Source organism: Vipera berus (genome assembly GCF_964194415.1).
Source record: "Vipera berus genome assembly, chromosome: 1".
Lineage (NCBI taxonomy): Eukaryota > Metazoa > Chordata > Lepidosauria > Squamata > Viperidae > Vipera > Vipera berus.
In genome coordinates, this window is record NC_138202.1 from 258,171,862 (window position 1) to 258,186,277 (window position 14,416).

General features: G+C 41.3%; 2 protein-coding genes across 2 annotated transcripts in view; one reads left to right on the top strand and one right to left on the bottom strand.

The window, feature by feature from the left end:
• The window catches only part of LOC308672421 (sulfotransferase 1C2-like), a 358,778-nt gene that overhangs the window by 220,672 nt on the left and 123,690 nt on the right, over positions 1-14,416 (bottom strand). The gene's annotated exons all lie outside the window — the stretch shown is intronic.
• Positions 613-5,573, top strand: LOC308660139 (amine sulfotransferase-like; the record flags this gene model as incomplete). The annotated part of the gene is made up of 6 exons (XM_081314357.1): positions 613-754; positions 1,279-1,484; positions 2,427-2,553; positions 3,005-3,099; positions 3,989-4,169; positions 5,413-5,573. The coding sequence occupies 6 exons, from the start codon at positions 613-615 to the stop codon at positions 5,571-5,573; spliced, it is 912 nt and encodes a 303-aa protein (XP_081170483.1).

Below are 14,416 nucleotides of genomic sequence, written 5' to 3' on the forward strand. Positions count from 1 at the left end.
AAATCTTTTAATCATACTTTATAATCCACCAAGAAGTTCAAAGTTGATAGTTCTTTTCCAATTTCAATTTTTTAAAAAAAATCTAATCCAATAAGCTCCAATCAAATAGGAGAGATAAAAAGGTCTCAGCTTGACCTGTAAGATTTCAGGTCAAGCTGTATTTGTAATCCAAGGAAGGCAGATGGCTTCAAAACAATTTGTACTTTTAATTATCATCCATCCTGCAGAAAAAAACAACCCAAAGAGATTCTTCTCTTTTTCCAGCCACAATCTCCAGGACCATAGATTTCAAGGATATCAAAGAGATAGGTCTGTAAGAAATGTCTGGGCATCTAGCCAAGTTCTGACAACTAGTATGTTTTTAACAGTATAATTAAAACTTTCTCTTCTACACAGAACTCCAAGGAGAAAACCAAATTTACTGTTTGAAATGGAAACTTTTGTGGATGAAAATTGAGTTCACGAAACTAATTAATTAGGGAAACTAATCTAATATTGTTTTTCTTTATGTTAGCAGGATTCATGATTTTTAAACAATGAAATTAATACAATATTGACCATAAATGTAGGAAGTATTTTAATTGCTATATTATTACATCAACAGCCAAAGTAATGGAGCCAGAGAAAGATTTCCTGTTTAAATACAAAGGAATCTATTTCACAACTGGCTTGTCTTCACCCGAAGGTTTAGATTCACTGGACAGTTTTGAAACCCGAGATGATGATATATTCATAATCTCATATCCTAAATCTGGTAAGTTCAAAGATGTCTTCCAAGAAAGAGATAATCTTATATCCAATGCTGTTATTCAGTTCCTCAGTATTTTGGTTGCAGTAACTGTGTCGTGCTATAACCAGAGTTTAACATTTAGCATTTTATAAGAAACTGGAAATGTGGGGAAAATAAAGCTGCTAAACCTGTACTTTCATCATTTTTATTTTACCCATGCATTGCTGGATGGGTGACGTTGGCCAGTCAGTCTCCCTCAGCTCACCCAGGATAGTTGTGAGGAAAATAGGATGAGGAAGGATTATTAGGTATGCTTGCCACCTTGAGTTAATTCTAAAACTAATAAAAGCAGGATAGAAATAAATGTGCAAATAGCTAGTTTTTTCTCATCCATCCATCAGTTTAATCTATCAATTTTAGAAGACTTCATTGTGTTCACACATCTCTGAAATGTTTACTATTTCTCCTGATAGGAAGGTTGGCTTTGCATAAGTTCAAAGTTCCCCAATTGATAATGGATGAATTAATTAATTATTCCTTATTTGCAGGCTCAATATGGACTCAGAATATTGTGAGCCTGATTCTTCATGAAGGTCATCGAGATGAAACTGAAAATATTACCCTGATTGACAGAGCACCATGGCTGGAGTATAGTTTGAATATAGATTTTTCCAGTCACCCCTCGCCTCGTCTCTTTAGTTCCCATCTGCCCCACTATTTGGTACCGAAAGGATTACAAAATAGAAGAGCAAAAGTAGGCATATTTTGTTAACTTGTGAGGTGGTGTAGGGAACTGTCTGTCTTCTGTTCTATTAGCTCTGTCCCTGAATGTTTTATTAAGAATTAGGCAAAGGGCACAAAAACACATATCATATTGTTCCAGTATGTTTGGTGGACACTAAAAGTTTTGAAGGGTGAGGAAAATAAAAACAAACAAAACCGTGTTAACGTCAGAATATTATGTCCAGGAGAAATAATTAAGAACCAAATTGAATATTGACCAGCTTAAGTTTATATTTCCAGATGGATTGCACCACTTTGTGTTCCATGGCCATTTGCTATCTTAACATATCTGAATGATGTCAAGTTGAGGGATGCTATCTCTAGCCCTCAAATCCCTTCCCACAATCCCTACTCTCAGTCACTCACGCCCTAGTCACCAGACGTTTCAGCTGATGCAAAATGCAGCAGCATGAGCACTTCTGTGATCTCTAAGAACTTCATACACTACACCTCTGCTTTGGAAACTACAGTGACTACCAGTTTGGTTCAGGATTCAAGTTCTGGTTTTGACCTTTAAACCCCATTATGAGTTGGGAACATGTTGTTTGAAAGACCTCCGCTCCCAAGTTGCAGCTGCACATCCCTTCAAGTCCAACAGGAAAAGAACTTTGGGACCCATCAACTAGGGAGATTTGTCAGGCAGGATCTAGGAGGAAAGCCTTTTATTCTGTGGTCTCTGCCATATGGAAAATCATTCTCTCCAAGCCGAGGTTGGCTTCAATTCTTTTGGCCTGCTGGAAGTTCTTCAGACATGGTTTTGCTAATAAGCTTTAAGTTCCCATGATATAATGGAGCCTGTTAGATGAGTGTGTGAGAAATACTTGATGCACTCTATGTATGCTTTGCTGTCAATCTGTTTTTTCTTGTTTTTTTCTTGTTTTTTTTACTAGTTATTATCATCTTTCGCTTACAGATTATTTATGTGAGTAGAAATCCAAAGGATGCCTTGGTTTCCAGCTATCATTTTCACAAAATGTTAGTCACCCTGGAAACCCCAAAAGACTTCAGTACTTTCTTTGAAAGGTTTTTGGCTGGCAAAGGTAAGAAAACCTTGATCGTAACAACGTAATGTCAGTTTTTGTTTTGGATAAGAGATTATGAATATATTTCCATCTGCTTCCCACAAAGAACAAACAATCCACCCAAAGTTTCAAATAACAAAAAGCAAAGAAATGAAACAATATAGCAGCACGTTGACAAAAAAAACCCACCCTTAACAAGTTGGAGTACACAACCATATTAATTATGGCTTCCATTCCTTCTCTCTCCTCTCCACATTCGGTGATATTAGGATAGCCCCTACTTGAGTTATCATGCTTTGATTTGTAGGCCCATCGGATCATAAGGATAAATGGAGGAAATTCAAGTGTTAAGAATGTATCCCCGAGACAGATGGTCAGCTGGATCATTGCAGCACTGAGCTGAACAACTAAAGTCAGTGATTTCAAGACTGCCCTCATATTTATCCTAAATCCATTTCTCTCCTACCAGTGTTTTGTAGTTCGTGGCTAGACCATGTAGAAGGCTGGTATGCTCATAAGGATGATTTCAATATTCTCTTCCTTTCTTATGAAGAAATGAAAAAGGTAAGATGTGTTTGTGTTGTGAAGTGCAATATGAACAACCATTAAGCACAGAAAGCTTTAGAAATGATGTGAACTGTGGATAACCTATTCCAATAGGGAGTAACAGAGGTGATCACAGAACCACTCTAGGTTATTTCTATGAACTCCTGTAGGAGTGGTGAGGTTTCTGAAGAAAAGTAAGTTTCTGTCTCTTCAAAAGGAAGACGATCTGGGAAACCAGAGTGCTGTCACCTTGATATCAAAAAAGGTTAATAAAAGGTGTGTTTTTGAGCACTTGGCTTGTCATGCTAAAATTCACAGGGTGCATGTGCTGTAAACAAGTCTGGCAAAACAAAGTTGATCTAATTTTTGATAGACTTACTTAGTAGATAAGGGAAATCCAATTAACACAAAGTATCTGTAATTAGCAAAAGCTTAGTCAAAGTCTCTCGTAATATTTTCCTGTTTTGGCTCAGAAGAGATTGACTCAAATCAACTGCATTTTTAAGAAAGGCCAAGGCATTTCTTTTTAGCCTGGCCTGGGAACTGGCCAGCCTTATGCAGCCAAGATTGCTAAGAACATAAGACTCTGAATCTTAGGGAAATTATGTCCCATCAATAATTTGTAAACTAAAAACTTTTCTCCAAACGTTCCTTTGTAAACATTTACTGGAAGTCCTAAAGCAGCATTTCTTTGTTTAATTCATTGATATTGCTTCCTAGATCTATGTATAGTTTTCATTAAAAAAACCCACAACTCATTTAATCAGGGTAATTTTTTCAGTAAGAAAAGAAAGAATTAAAGACAGGGGGAATGAGTGATAGCAATGATATCTGAGATCTCAACAAACCTTTCCACCTTTTCTTCATTGTTCTGGATGACCTAATATAAAGCTCTATCAAATTGCAGGATCTGAGAAGATCTGTCCTGAAAATATGCAACTTCCTAGGAAAAAAACTAACTGAAAAGGAGGTGGATGATGTGGTGGATAAAGCTACATTTGATAACATGAAAGTGGATTCTAGAGCAAACTACACATTCGCGTCTTCTCATATCCTCGATTTCAGCAAAGGAAACTTTCTTCGCAAAGGTAGACCAGTAATAATTAATATTCTGGGACTATGCTTTAGGAACATGCCGGGCTTCATTTGAAACTGGGATTACTGCCTTCCTCTGAGAGGCACTTCCTAAAGTGGTATGGACATATTCCAACAACCTCTCTTTCTGCTGTCTCTCCAGGATGTTGTCTTTGCCTCATCAGCAGCCTGCATTGGAGGCAGCCATAAGCCTTTCTTAGCTGTGCCAATGTTCAAGTGGTGTTCTCCTTTTCACAAATTTTGGGCATGGATATAAGCTGACATTTTCGATGATCATTCTGTTGGTTGCACAGTCTAATTATCCTTTGGCAGTGGGATTGTTCTAGCTCACAATGGCCATTTTAAGGTTCTGAAGACACAATGCCTTCACTCTCTACCCTGGGCACCGTCCTCCAGTCTTGAAACCGTCTCCTTTAAGCCTGTAGGGACATAGCCAAAGCTCAAAGAACCATCAATCACTTCACTCAATCAGGGGTCCAGTTCCAAAAGGGTGAATTCAAGATCATTTAGAACCTCACTGGCAGACCATTGGTTCCATGACTTCCCAGTAAAAGGTACTTAGCACAGGAGAATCATTTAACACCTTCTAGTTAGAGAGATCTTTGCTCTTCTATTAAGCCTTCATTCTGTAATTCAGCTCTAGTTAAAATATTATGGAACAGCTTCCTGCTCCAAAACTATTAATACAGATTTCTAAGAATGGTTTGACAGACAGGAAGGTGGCTAAAGATAATGGAGGACTGTGCAATCTTCCAAGTTAGTCAGGTTTTGCAAACTATTATCCTCTTTCTCAGACTCATAGAAGCCCATAGTAGGCAAGGTAATTGGAGAGTGGAAACCACCTCTGGAAGACTTTTTATCTTCATCCCAATAGTCCCCTCCTGAAGTCCTGAAACGTTTTACATACAGTCATGTGAAAAAGAAAGTACACCCTCTTTGAGTTCTAGGTTTTACATATCAGGACATCGTAACAATCATCTGGTCCATAGCAGTTCTTTAAACTAGGTATATACAGTACATAGTCAGTTGAACCACAGCACATGACATATTATGCTGTGTCATCATTTATTTTACAAATGTGTGGAAAAAACTAAGAACATCCTTAATGCTTCTATTGGTATGAAGAAGCTAAGTAGCAGCCAAGTGCTGCTAATCAAGTGACAGGATGACACAAATAGCCTCTACTTTAATTGAATACAAAAACTGTTGACATTTTTTTAAACCACTGTTTCCTAGGCACTGTTGGGGACTGGAAGAACATCATGACTGTTGCCCAGAGTGAAAGGTTTGACCGTGTCTTTAAGGAGAGGATGGAAAAGCTGCCCATCAGGTTCTGCTGGGATATTCAGGAGGATCCTGAGCCTATTTCCAGCTCAGTGGAGGAAAATAATGTGTGATGCACAACTTCAAATGGCTGGAATCAGAGATGACCTTCCAAGAACGGTCTTTATGTAACCTTGTAATGCCTAAGTCTCAACTCTGCAGAGATCATAGAACAAAGCAACATTAAATTCTATGTTATTATTAAATACTGTACGGCATTTGCTTATTGATTTAGATTTCCATAACTGCCTGGAAATCTAAATTGGGTGTTATACAAAGACAACATAGCAAATAAAAATATATATATAATATCAACAACACAATATCCAAAACCAATATATCCACAACAGCCAGAGCCATTTATTATACTTTCCACCTCCTTGAAGATATATGTTGCTTGATATCTTATCTTAGCCCAATTCCTAAGGGAAAAAGCAAGTTTTTAAAGCTTTGTTTTTTGAGGGCTAAGAGACCTGCGTCCCTACAAATTTTGGCACTCTGTGGATAGGGTGGGGAAGGCACCAAAACAGAAAAGGTGTATCTCCTGGGTCTCATCAGGTGATATTATTTATTATTTAAACAAGTTCATATAGCCACCCAATTCATACATGATGGGGGTCAGTTGGGGGTCCCCAGACTCACTGACAAAATCATGTCTTCAGGACCTTCCAGAAAGGTAACAAGGTGGAGCCAATCTTATCTCCAGGGAATCCTATTCCAAAGGGAGGGAGTCACCACAGACAAGGCCCTTTTCCTCGGTCCCATAAGATGTACCTCCAATACCTTGTCTTCCTGCTCTGGTAGGTTAGGGTAACAAAGGGAAGGTGGCCTTTCAAACATCCTGGCACCAGGTCATGTAGAAGTTTAAAGATGATAACTGCCTCCAGAAACAGATCAGTAATCAATGCAGCTCCCACAAAAGGTGTTGTTGCTAAGTCATGTCTGACTCTTTGTGACCCATGGACCATAGCGTACCAGGCTTCCTGGCATCCACTGTCTCCCTGAGTCTGCCCAAATTCATATCCATTACACTGCTGACACTATCTAACCATCTCATCCCCTGCTGTCCCCTTCTCCTTTTGCCTTCAATCACAACAGGTGACACATGCACTAATTTCAATTTGTGCGGAACTATGCAAGTCCTGCATTTTGAACTAATTAAATCTGCTGGATAAGATTCCAGAAGCCCCATGTACAATGCGTAAGAGTACTCCAAACTGGATACATCTATAGCATGGGGACTGTGAAGAGGGCATGTTGGTCCAGGAAAGGGTGCAACTGGTGTACAACTCATAATTGCAGACAGGCCCTCTGGCCATGACCACGATCGGCTTCTTGAGCAGGAGTTGCAAATCCAGAACAATCTGCAGATCACGCACTGAATCTGTCTGACGCAGTGCAACCCCATCCATGACCAACAATGGAAATTTTCTGAGAACCAAGGAGCCCCAAACCCATGTTAAAGGTAAATGTTAAAACTGGAAAGCAAAACAATAAGATGAAGGGATGCAGAACAAGAAAAAGTTTGCCAGAAGATGCTACTATTGTGTTTAGTGATAATTTCATGGTTTCAAAACTTTGGTGCAAGTGTCTTGGGAAGAAAGTCAATATTATCAGTAGTGGAGAAAGAGGTTTAGGCAATGGCAGATGGTTGAACCCACAGAAAAATTCTACTGCTAAGAGCAATTACCCTGTAAAGGCTGAAGGTGAAAAAAAAGCCTGCCGAAAAGACTACAAGCATAATCACCACGCTGCTGCTGAATTCCCTGAAAGTCATCTCCCCATTAAGACTGTTATGAGAAAAACAGCTCTGTTCAAAGTGGACACCGAATAACTTATCTGGAAATAATCCCATTAATAGAAAATAGACACTTGTGCACTATAGGTAGGCCTTGTTTAGCGACTGCCTTGTCTAGTGACCGTAGACAGTTACCACAGTGCTGAAAAAGTAAGTTTGCAAACAATCCTCACATTTATGTCCTTTGTAAAGCAAAGGAAAACTGAAGTAAGATTGTGGCATTGTGATGCTTCGCTTAACAACTGCTTCTCTTAAGCCCCAAGTTGTGGGTCCCAATTGCAGTTGCTAAACGAGGACTACCTGTAGTGATGATGTGAACATTGTCATCACATCTTTGCATTTGGAACCCGAGGATCTAAATCACACAATTTGCATTGTGATGTCATGATGCACACTTCATCTCTTGCTGCCCCAGTCCTTTCTGAAATAAATAAGAAATGTCCTTTTGCTCATTGCTACCTGCACTTTCTCTTTGCTCCCTGTAACAAATACTACTTGGGAATTGAGAAATGCAACCTGATGGTCGTCTTGAGTGAAATCTTTTTAAGGAATACAAAACCACCCTTCATATTTTGCTGTGATATTCATGATGAACTGAGTCCATTTCCAGCTTGATGAAAAATAAAATAAAATAAAGCACAGTAAGGAGGCTTCAGTTGTATGTGCTTGAAAAAAAATGATAAAGCACTTATTTATATCTTAATCCTGAGCTATATGGCTGATTACATTTTGGACTACTCCATTATTATTATTTTTTTTATTTTAATTCCATTTATATCCCGCCCTTCTCCGAAGACTCAGGGCGGTTTACAAACTTAGCAGTAGCCTTCATTCTATGTATATGCCTGCTTATTAGGGCTTTCACACATCCCCCAAGCGGCATTATTACAAAGTCAGCTTAATTGCCCCCAACAATCTGGGTCCTCATTTTACCTACCTCGGAAGGATGGAAGGCTGAGTCAACCTTGAGCCTGGTGGGATGCGAACCTGCACTAATTGCAGGCAGCTGGTGTTACTTAAGGAGGCATTAGCCCACTGCTCCACCAAGGCTCTTAGTTGGCCCAATAAAGCTATTGCACTAAGACATGGGTATCATTGTCTCCTTCCACTCAGATTTAGACTGAGGGGCCAAAGGTAAGCTTAACAATGTTCACTGGGAAAATGTAAACTTCAGAATGGAGCAAGAGAAAAGATTTCGCGGAACCTGTGCATGAAAAAGTAAATCTTATCAGGGATTGCTTGCTCCTGTCATTACAATTGAAAGGGGAGACATAAATATGGCTACAGGTAGTTCTCAACTTACAACCACAATTGGGATGGAACTTCCATCGCTAAACGAAGTGGTTGTTAAATGAGTTACCACCAATGTTACAACCGTTTCTGCTGCGGTTGCTAAGTGAACCTAGCTTCCCCCATTGACTCTGCTCAAAAAAAGCCAGCTGGAAAGTTTGCAAATGACTTTTAGCAGTTGCTTGAGGTGCCTCTCACCAAGACACTAAATGTAATTTGTGAAAGCCTCTTTTGTCACCCAGCCAAGTGCTCCCTCCCTCTGTTCAAAAAAATTTAAGGGTGCCAACATTGATAGGCTTCTTACAGAATAAAGAGAAGGGTCATCGCTTGACTTTGAGTTGTGGAGATGTCTACATTCAAGAAGATGAATGCTGATCCCAGGACTAACCATTCTAAAACTCGCTCCCTATTAAACCAAGAGGTGAGGGAGGAACCCTTGCAGGGTCGAGCCGAGGAATTCGGTCAATATCTGCTGGATAAAATTGCTCGGATTCGAACTGGCCTGGACTCCAACTGGGCTGAGATGGAAGAACAAGACATGGACAGTCTTGTCGACGTCATCTGGGAAGAATTTGATCCTGTAACTCCTAAGGAAGTGGACAGGATTATGAGAAGGTTGAGCTCCTCCACATGCTTACTGAACCCGTGCCCTTCCTGGCTGGCCTATGCAGCTCGAGAGGGGACACGTGGCTGGTTCCTAGCGGTCATCTCTGCTTCTCTGAGTGAGGGTCACTTCCCCACTGCCTTGAAGGAGGCGGTGGTGAGACCTCTCCTCAAGAAGCCCACCTTGGACCCATCCTCTTTGAATAACTTTCGTCCAGTCTCCAATCTTCGCTTCCTCGCGAAGGTTGTTGAGAGCGTGGTGGCGCACCAACTTCCTCAGATCCTGGATGAAGCGGTTTATCTAGACCCGTACCAATCGGGTTTCAGGCCGGGCTACAGCACGGAGACGGCATTGGTCGCTCTGATGAATGATCTCTGGAGAGCCCGGGACAGGGGCCATTCCTCTGTCCTAGTCTTATTAGACCTCTCGGCGGCTTTCGATACCATCGACCATGGTATCTTGCTGCGACGCCTCAGGGGACTGGGAGTGGGAGGCACGGTTCTGCGTTGGTTCTCCTCCTTTCTCCAGGGTCGCTCGCAGTCGGTGCTGACAGGGGGACAGAGGTCGACCCCGAGGCCTCTCGCTTGCGGAGTCCCTCAGGGGTCGGTCCTCTCGCCTCTCCTGTTCAACATCTACATGAAACCGCTGGGTGAGATCATTCGCAGTTTTGGAGTAGGGTACCATCAGTATGCTGATGACACCCAGCTTTTCATCTCAACTCCAAACAATATCAGTGATGCCCTAGACGTGATGTCCCGCTGCCTGAAAGCGGTCCGGGAATGGATGGGGAGGAACAGGCTTCAACTGAACCCGGACAAGACTGAATGGCTGTACGTTCCGGCAAACCAGGATATTCAGAATGTCCCATCGCTTAACATCGGGGACATGTTACTACCCCCTGTTGATAGGGCCCGCAACCTGGGTGTCCTCCTAGACTCGCAGCTCTCCCTAGAAGACCACATAGGAGCTGTGACCAAGGGGGCCTTCTCCCGGGTACGACTAGTTCGCCAACTACGGCCTTATCTGGACCTGGATTCCTTACGTACAGTCACCCATGCCCTTGTGACCTCTCGCCTAGACTATTGCAACGCTCTCTACATGGGGCTGCCCTTGAGATCCACTCGGAAGCTTCAGCTGGTGCAAAGTGCAGTGGCACGGACACTCTTGGGAGCCTCCCGATACTCCCATATCACACCTCTCCTCCGTGCGCTGCACTGGCTTCCGGTTGCCTTCCGTGTGAAGTTCAAGGTGCTAACAATGACATACAAAGCCCTACATGGCATGGGTACGGACTACCTACGGGAGCACCTTCTGCCGATGTCAGCACCCCACCGTCCTGTGCGCTCCCACAGAGAGGGCCTCCTCAGGGTGCCACCGCTCAAGGAATGTCGGCTGGTGGCCCCCAGGGGGAGGGCATTCTCAGTGGGTGCGCCAGCCCTCTGGAACAGCTTACCAACCGAAATCCGGATGGCCCCCGACCTCCGTACCTTCCGACGCGACTTAAAAACTTTCCTGTTCCAGCAGTCCGGCCTGGCATGATAGCGTTAATTGGGGTCCCAGTTTGTTTTCAATATTGTTTTTATTACTTTTTATTGTTCATCTGTAGACCTTCCTTCCTCTGTACACCGCCCCGAGTCCCTCGGGAGAAGGGCGGTTTATAAAAACTAATAAATAAATAAATAAATAAATAAATAAAACATATGAAGAATTTATGGGATGAATAAATGTGAAGCATCTACACAAAGATAATACTGATAGAACAAAATCAAACTTTGGTCTTTTCCTCTCTTGCATCTAACCATGAAGAAAAACACTCCAAAAACCACTTCTTTTTCTCTTGTGTTGTCATAATAGTGTCCTCTTCTTGTCCCCGATATGCATCTGAGGCAGCTCTATGTAATCCATAGCTATTCCGGTGTTCAACTAACATTTCCGTTCTGTTCATTTTCTATTGGTTTGACATGTGTAATTAAAGCAAGTTTCAATGCATTGTTTTGTGCAAATAAAGTAGGTTTGAAAGTGGGTCACTTTTCTGCTTTTCTTTCTTTTTGTATATAATGCTTGAGTAGTTCGTAAAGTTTGCAAAATATTATTGAAAGTGAATTTGAAGGTATCAATGTAAAAAAAAGGAAAAGTGGGGAGTAGATTTAGTTAAGATGCTGAGGTAAACTGTTTTAAACAAAGATATATTTTTTGGTCTTATTTCTATTGGGATAATAAAAGAAATGCAACCTTCCTGTGTGAGAATCTGCCAGAATTTCTCCAGGAGGAAACCGAGCAGAAATGTAGGATATCATTGTAATACATATGTGTGATTGAAGCTGTTACAATATACGCCTGCATTTCTGTGAATATATACTTGTGTATATGGCATGCACTTTTGTTCTTAGTATTACTCTCTACTTCGTGGAGCACCCTTAAGTAATATGGCCTATGGCAACGCCATCATTTTCAGAATGTTGGCTGTGGAATTCTAGGAGATGAAGTCCACGTGTCTTAAAGTTGCAATGAGCGGGAAACTGTTTACTACAAACTTTTCAGGTATCTTGATCAAGAAGGATATAATAACAATTAATAATAATAATAATAATAATAATAATAATAATAATAATAATAATAATAATAATAATAATAATAATAAGTTGGAAGGGACCTTGGAGGTCATCTAGTCCAACCCCCTGCTAAGGCAGGAAACCCTATACCATTTCAGACAAATGGCTGTCCAGTCTTTTCTTAAAAACTTCCAGTGTTGGAGCATTCACCACTTCTGGAGGCAGGTTGTTCCACTGGTTAGTTGTTCTAACTGTCAGGAAGTTTCTCCTTAGTTCTAGGTTGCTTCTCTCCTTGACTAGTTTCCATCCATTGCTTCTTGTCCTGCTTTCAGGTGCTTTGGAGAATAGCTTGGCTCCCTCTTCTTTGTGGCAGCCCCTGAGATATTGGAACGCTGCTATCATGTCACCCCTCACCCTTCTCTTCATTAAACTACACATACCCAATTCCAGCAACCGTTCCCTATATGTTTTAGCCTCCAGTCCCCCAATCATCTTTGTTGCTCTTCTCTGTACTCTTTCTAGAGTCTTGACATCTTTTTTACATCGTGGTGACCAAAACTGGATGCAGTATTCCAGGTGTGGCCTTACCAAGGCATTGTAAAGTGGTATTAGTGTGCAATAAGACAATCGTTCTCAAATGCTTTCCAGGGTTGTCCTCATTTGCTCTTCCAGTGGGTAGTAGCATTAGCAATAGCACTTAGACATACAGTATATACCACTCCACAGTGCTTTACAACCCCCTCTAAGCAGTTTACAGACTCAGCATATTGCCCCTAACAATCTGGGTCCTCATTTTACTGATCTTGGAAGGATGGAAGGCTGAGTCAACCTTCAGCCAATGAGAATCAAACTGCTGACAGTCAGCAGAATTAGCATTCTAACCACTGAGCCACCAAGACTCTTAATGCTGTAAAATGCTTTGGGAAAAGCATGCCAAGACATCCCCTGGGTTGTATGAGAGCTATTGATCAAACCTTTTATACTGAAAACTCATACACCAACCTACCCAACCACCTACACACTCACACACAATGGTGTAGACCCCTTCAAGTTGCTCGTGGAAATATCCATGAAGCTGACAATAATATAGAAGTGATTTGTTATGACCTTCTGATCCCTTATTGACTATCATAATCAGAATGTTTGTGCAACCATTTTATCTGAACTGACAAAGTTTAAAGTGGCTGTTCTGTCCCCGCCCAATAAGTAGCCTTAAAGAGGCTCAAAAGTCCAACAGCAGCAAATGCAGGCTAAACAAACGGAAGCTGGTCCTTTAACAGTTAACTCTTTCCCAAGGGTTAAATCATATATCAATTTTATGATTACCCAGTGATGTTCCAAGGTATTTGGCAGATGGCCAGCAGCTTTGAAGCCCAGATGCAGAGAGGCAGACACTTTACAAATCTCAAGAGCAGTTTTTGATTACACAGTACTCAAAACACCAACAAATTGTTCACCACGCCTTTCCTGCGCAGCCTTTTATACTCTGTAGGGTGTGGCCCTATGTCTCCCAGCTACGCCTCTTGGGACATTGCAATAATTGCTGCTGCTGCTGACGACGCATTCTATATCTTACTCTTGCATCCAATAGGGGCTCCCCCTCGCTGCTGCTGGCCTCTGCTTGCTGTTCTGTTTCCTCCTCAGTTTGGCTGGGGTCCATAAGCACATCAGCCACAGTCAATTCTTGCTGACTCACAAGGGGAGTCGGCCCCTCCGGCACGTTGTTCGTGTCAGCTTCCTCCTCTTCCATATCATCCTCCGAGTCAGCATGTGAAGATAAAACACCCTCCGGGACCGGGATCACAACAGTGACAGTTAAATATTTGCCAGCATCTGTTTGAATAAATGAGCAGTTACATAAAATTAGGATGAGCAACTTTGTTATAATTATTAACCCAATGTATTGAACTTTGCTATATCTGCAGAAAATAAGCTGTCATCATTGTCTACACAAATCAAGAACATGCAGTTCAATCAAATACTGCAACACTGCACAATGAAATTATTCCTTACATTGCCTGAAACACATGTTGTCCCATACAGATGATAAAATAACCACACTAGGCCCCTCAGCACTCTACAGCTTTCATTTTCTATGCATATATAAAATTCTCCTTTCTTCCTTTGGCCAAATTCTTTCCTTTCAGTTGCCTTCCACTAGCCCGTCAGCTCCATGTCCAGGTAGTCTAGAGAGGGAGCTGAGCTGTATGGTATGTTTTTCAGTGAATACTCAGAAGCCATGACATCCAATGCGACACTTGTTAATATGGCCAACAGTTGATCCAGTGTGAAATTCTAATTATGTATTCTCACCATATTGAATGGATTTTTATGGAACAGGTTTAGGCTGACTTTTCAGCTAAGACCTTTCTGGTATGATTGCACCTATTGAGCACAACTCTTAGATAGAGCACGCAGGGGCTTCCCCCACAAAAAAAGTACCATTCCCTTTGGAGTGGGACAATAATATTACAATTCTGGTAAGTTTATATATGGAAAGGAATCATATATGATCAATCTAAGATTGGAATCCAGGTTTGAACAATAACAATGCAATAACATTGTTCTTGCTGCATTTCCTATTGGTAAATCGTAATCCTTCATATAATGATATGTTCCAAATACTTGGCATGTAAATTAGAAGTATACTTGTATCTTTAAAACATACTGATT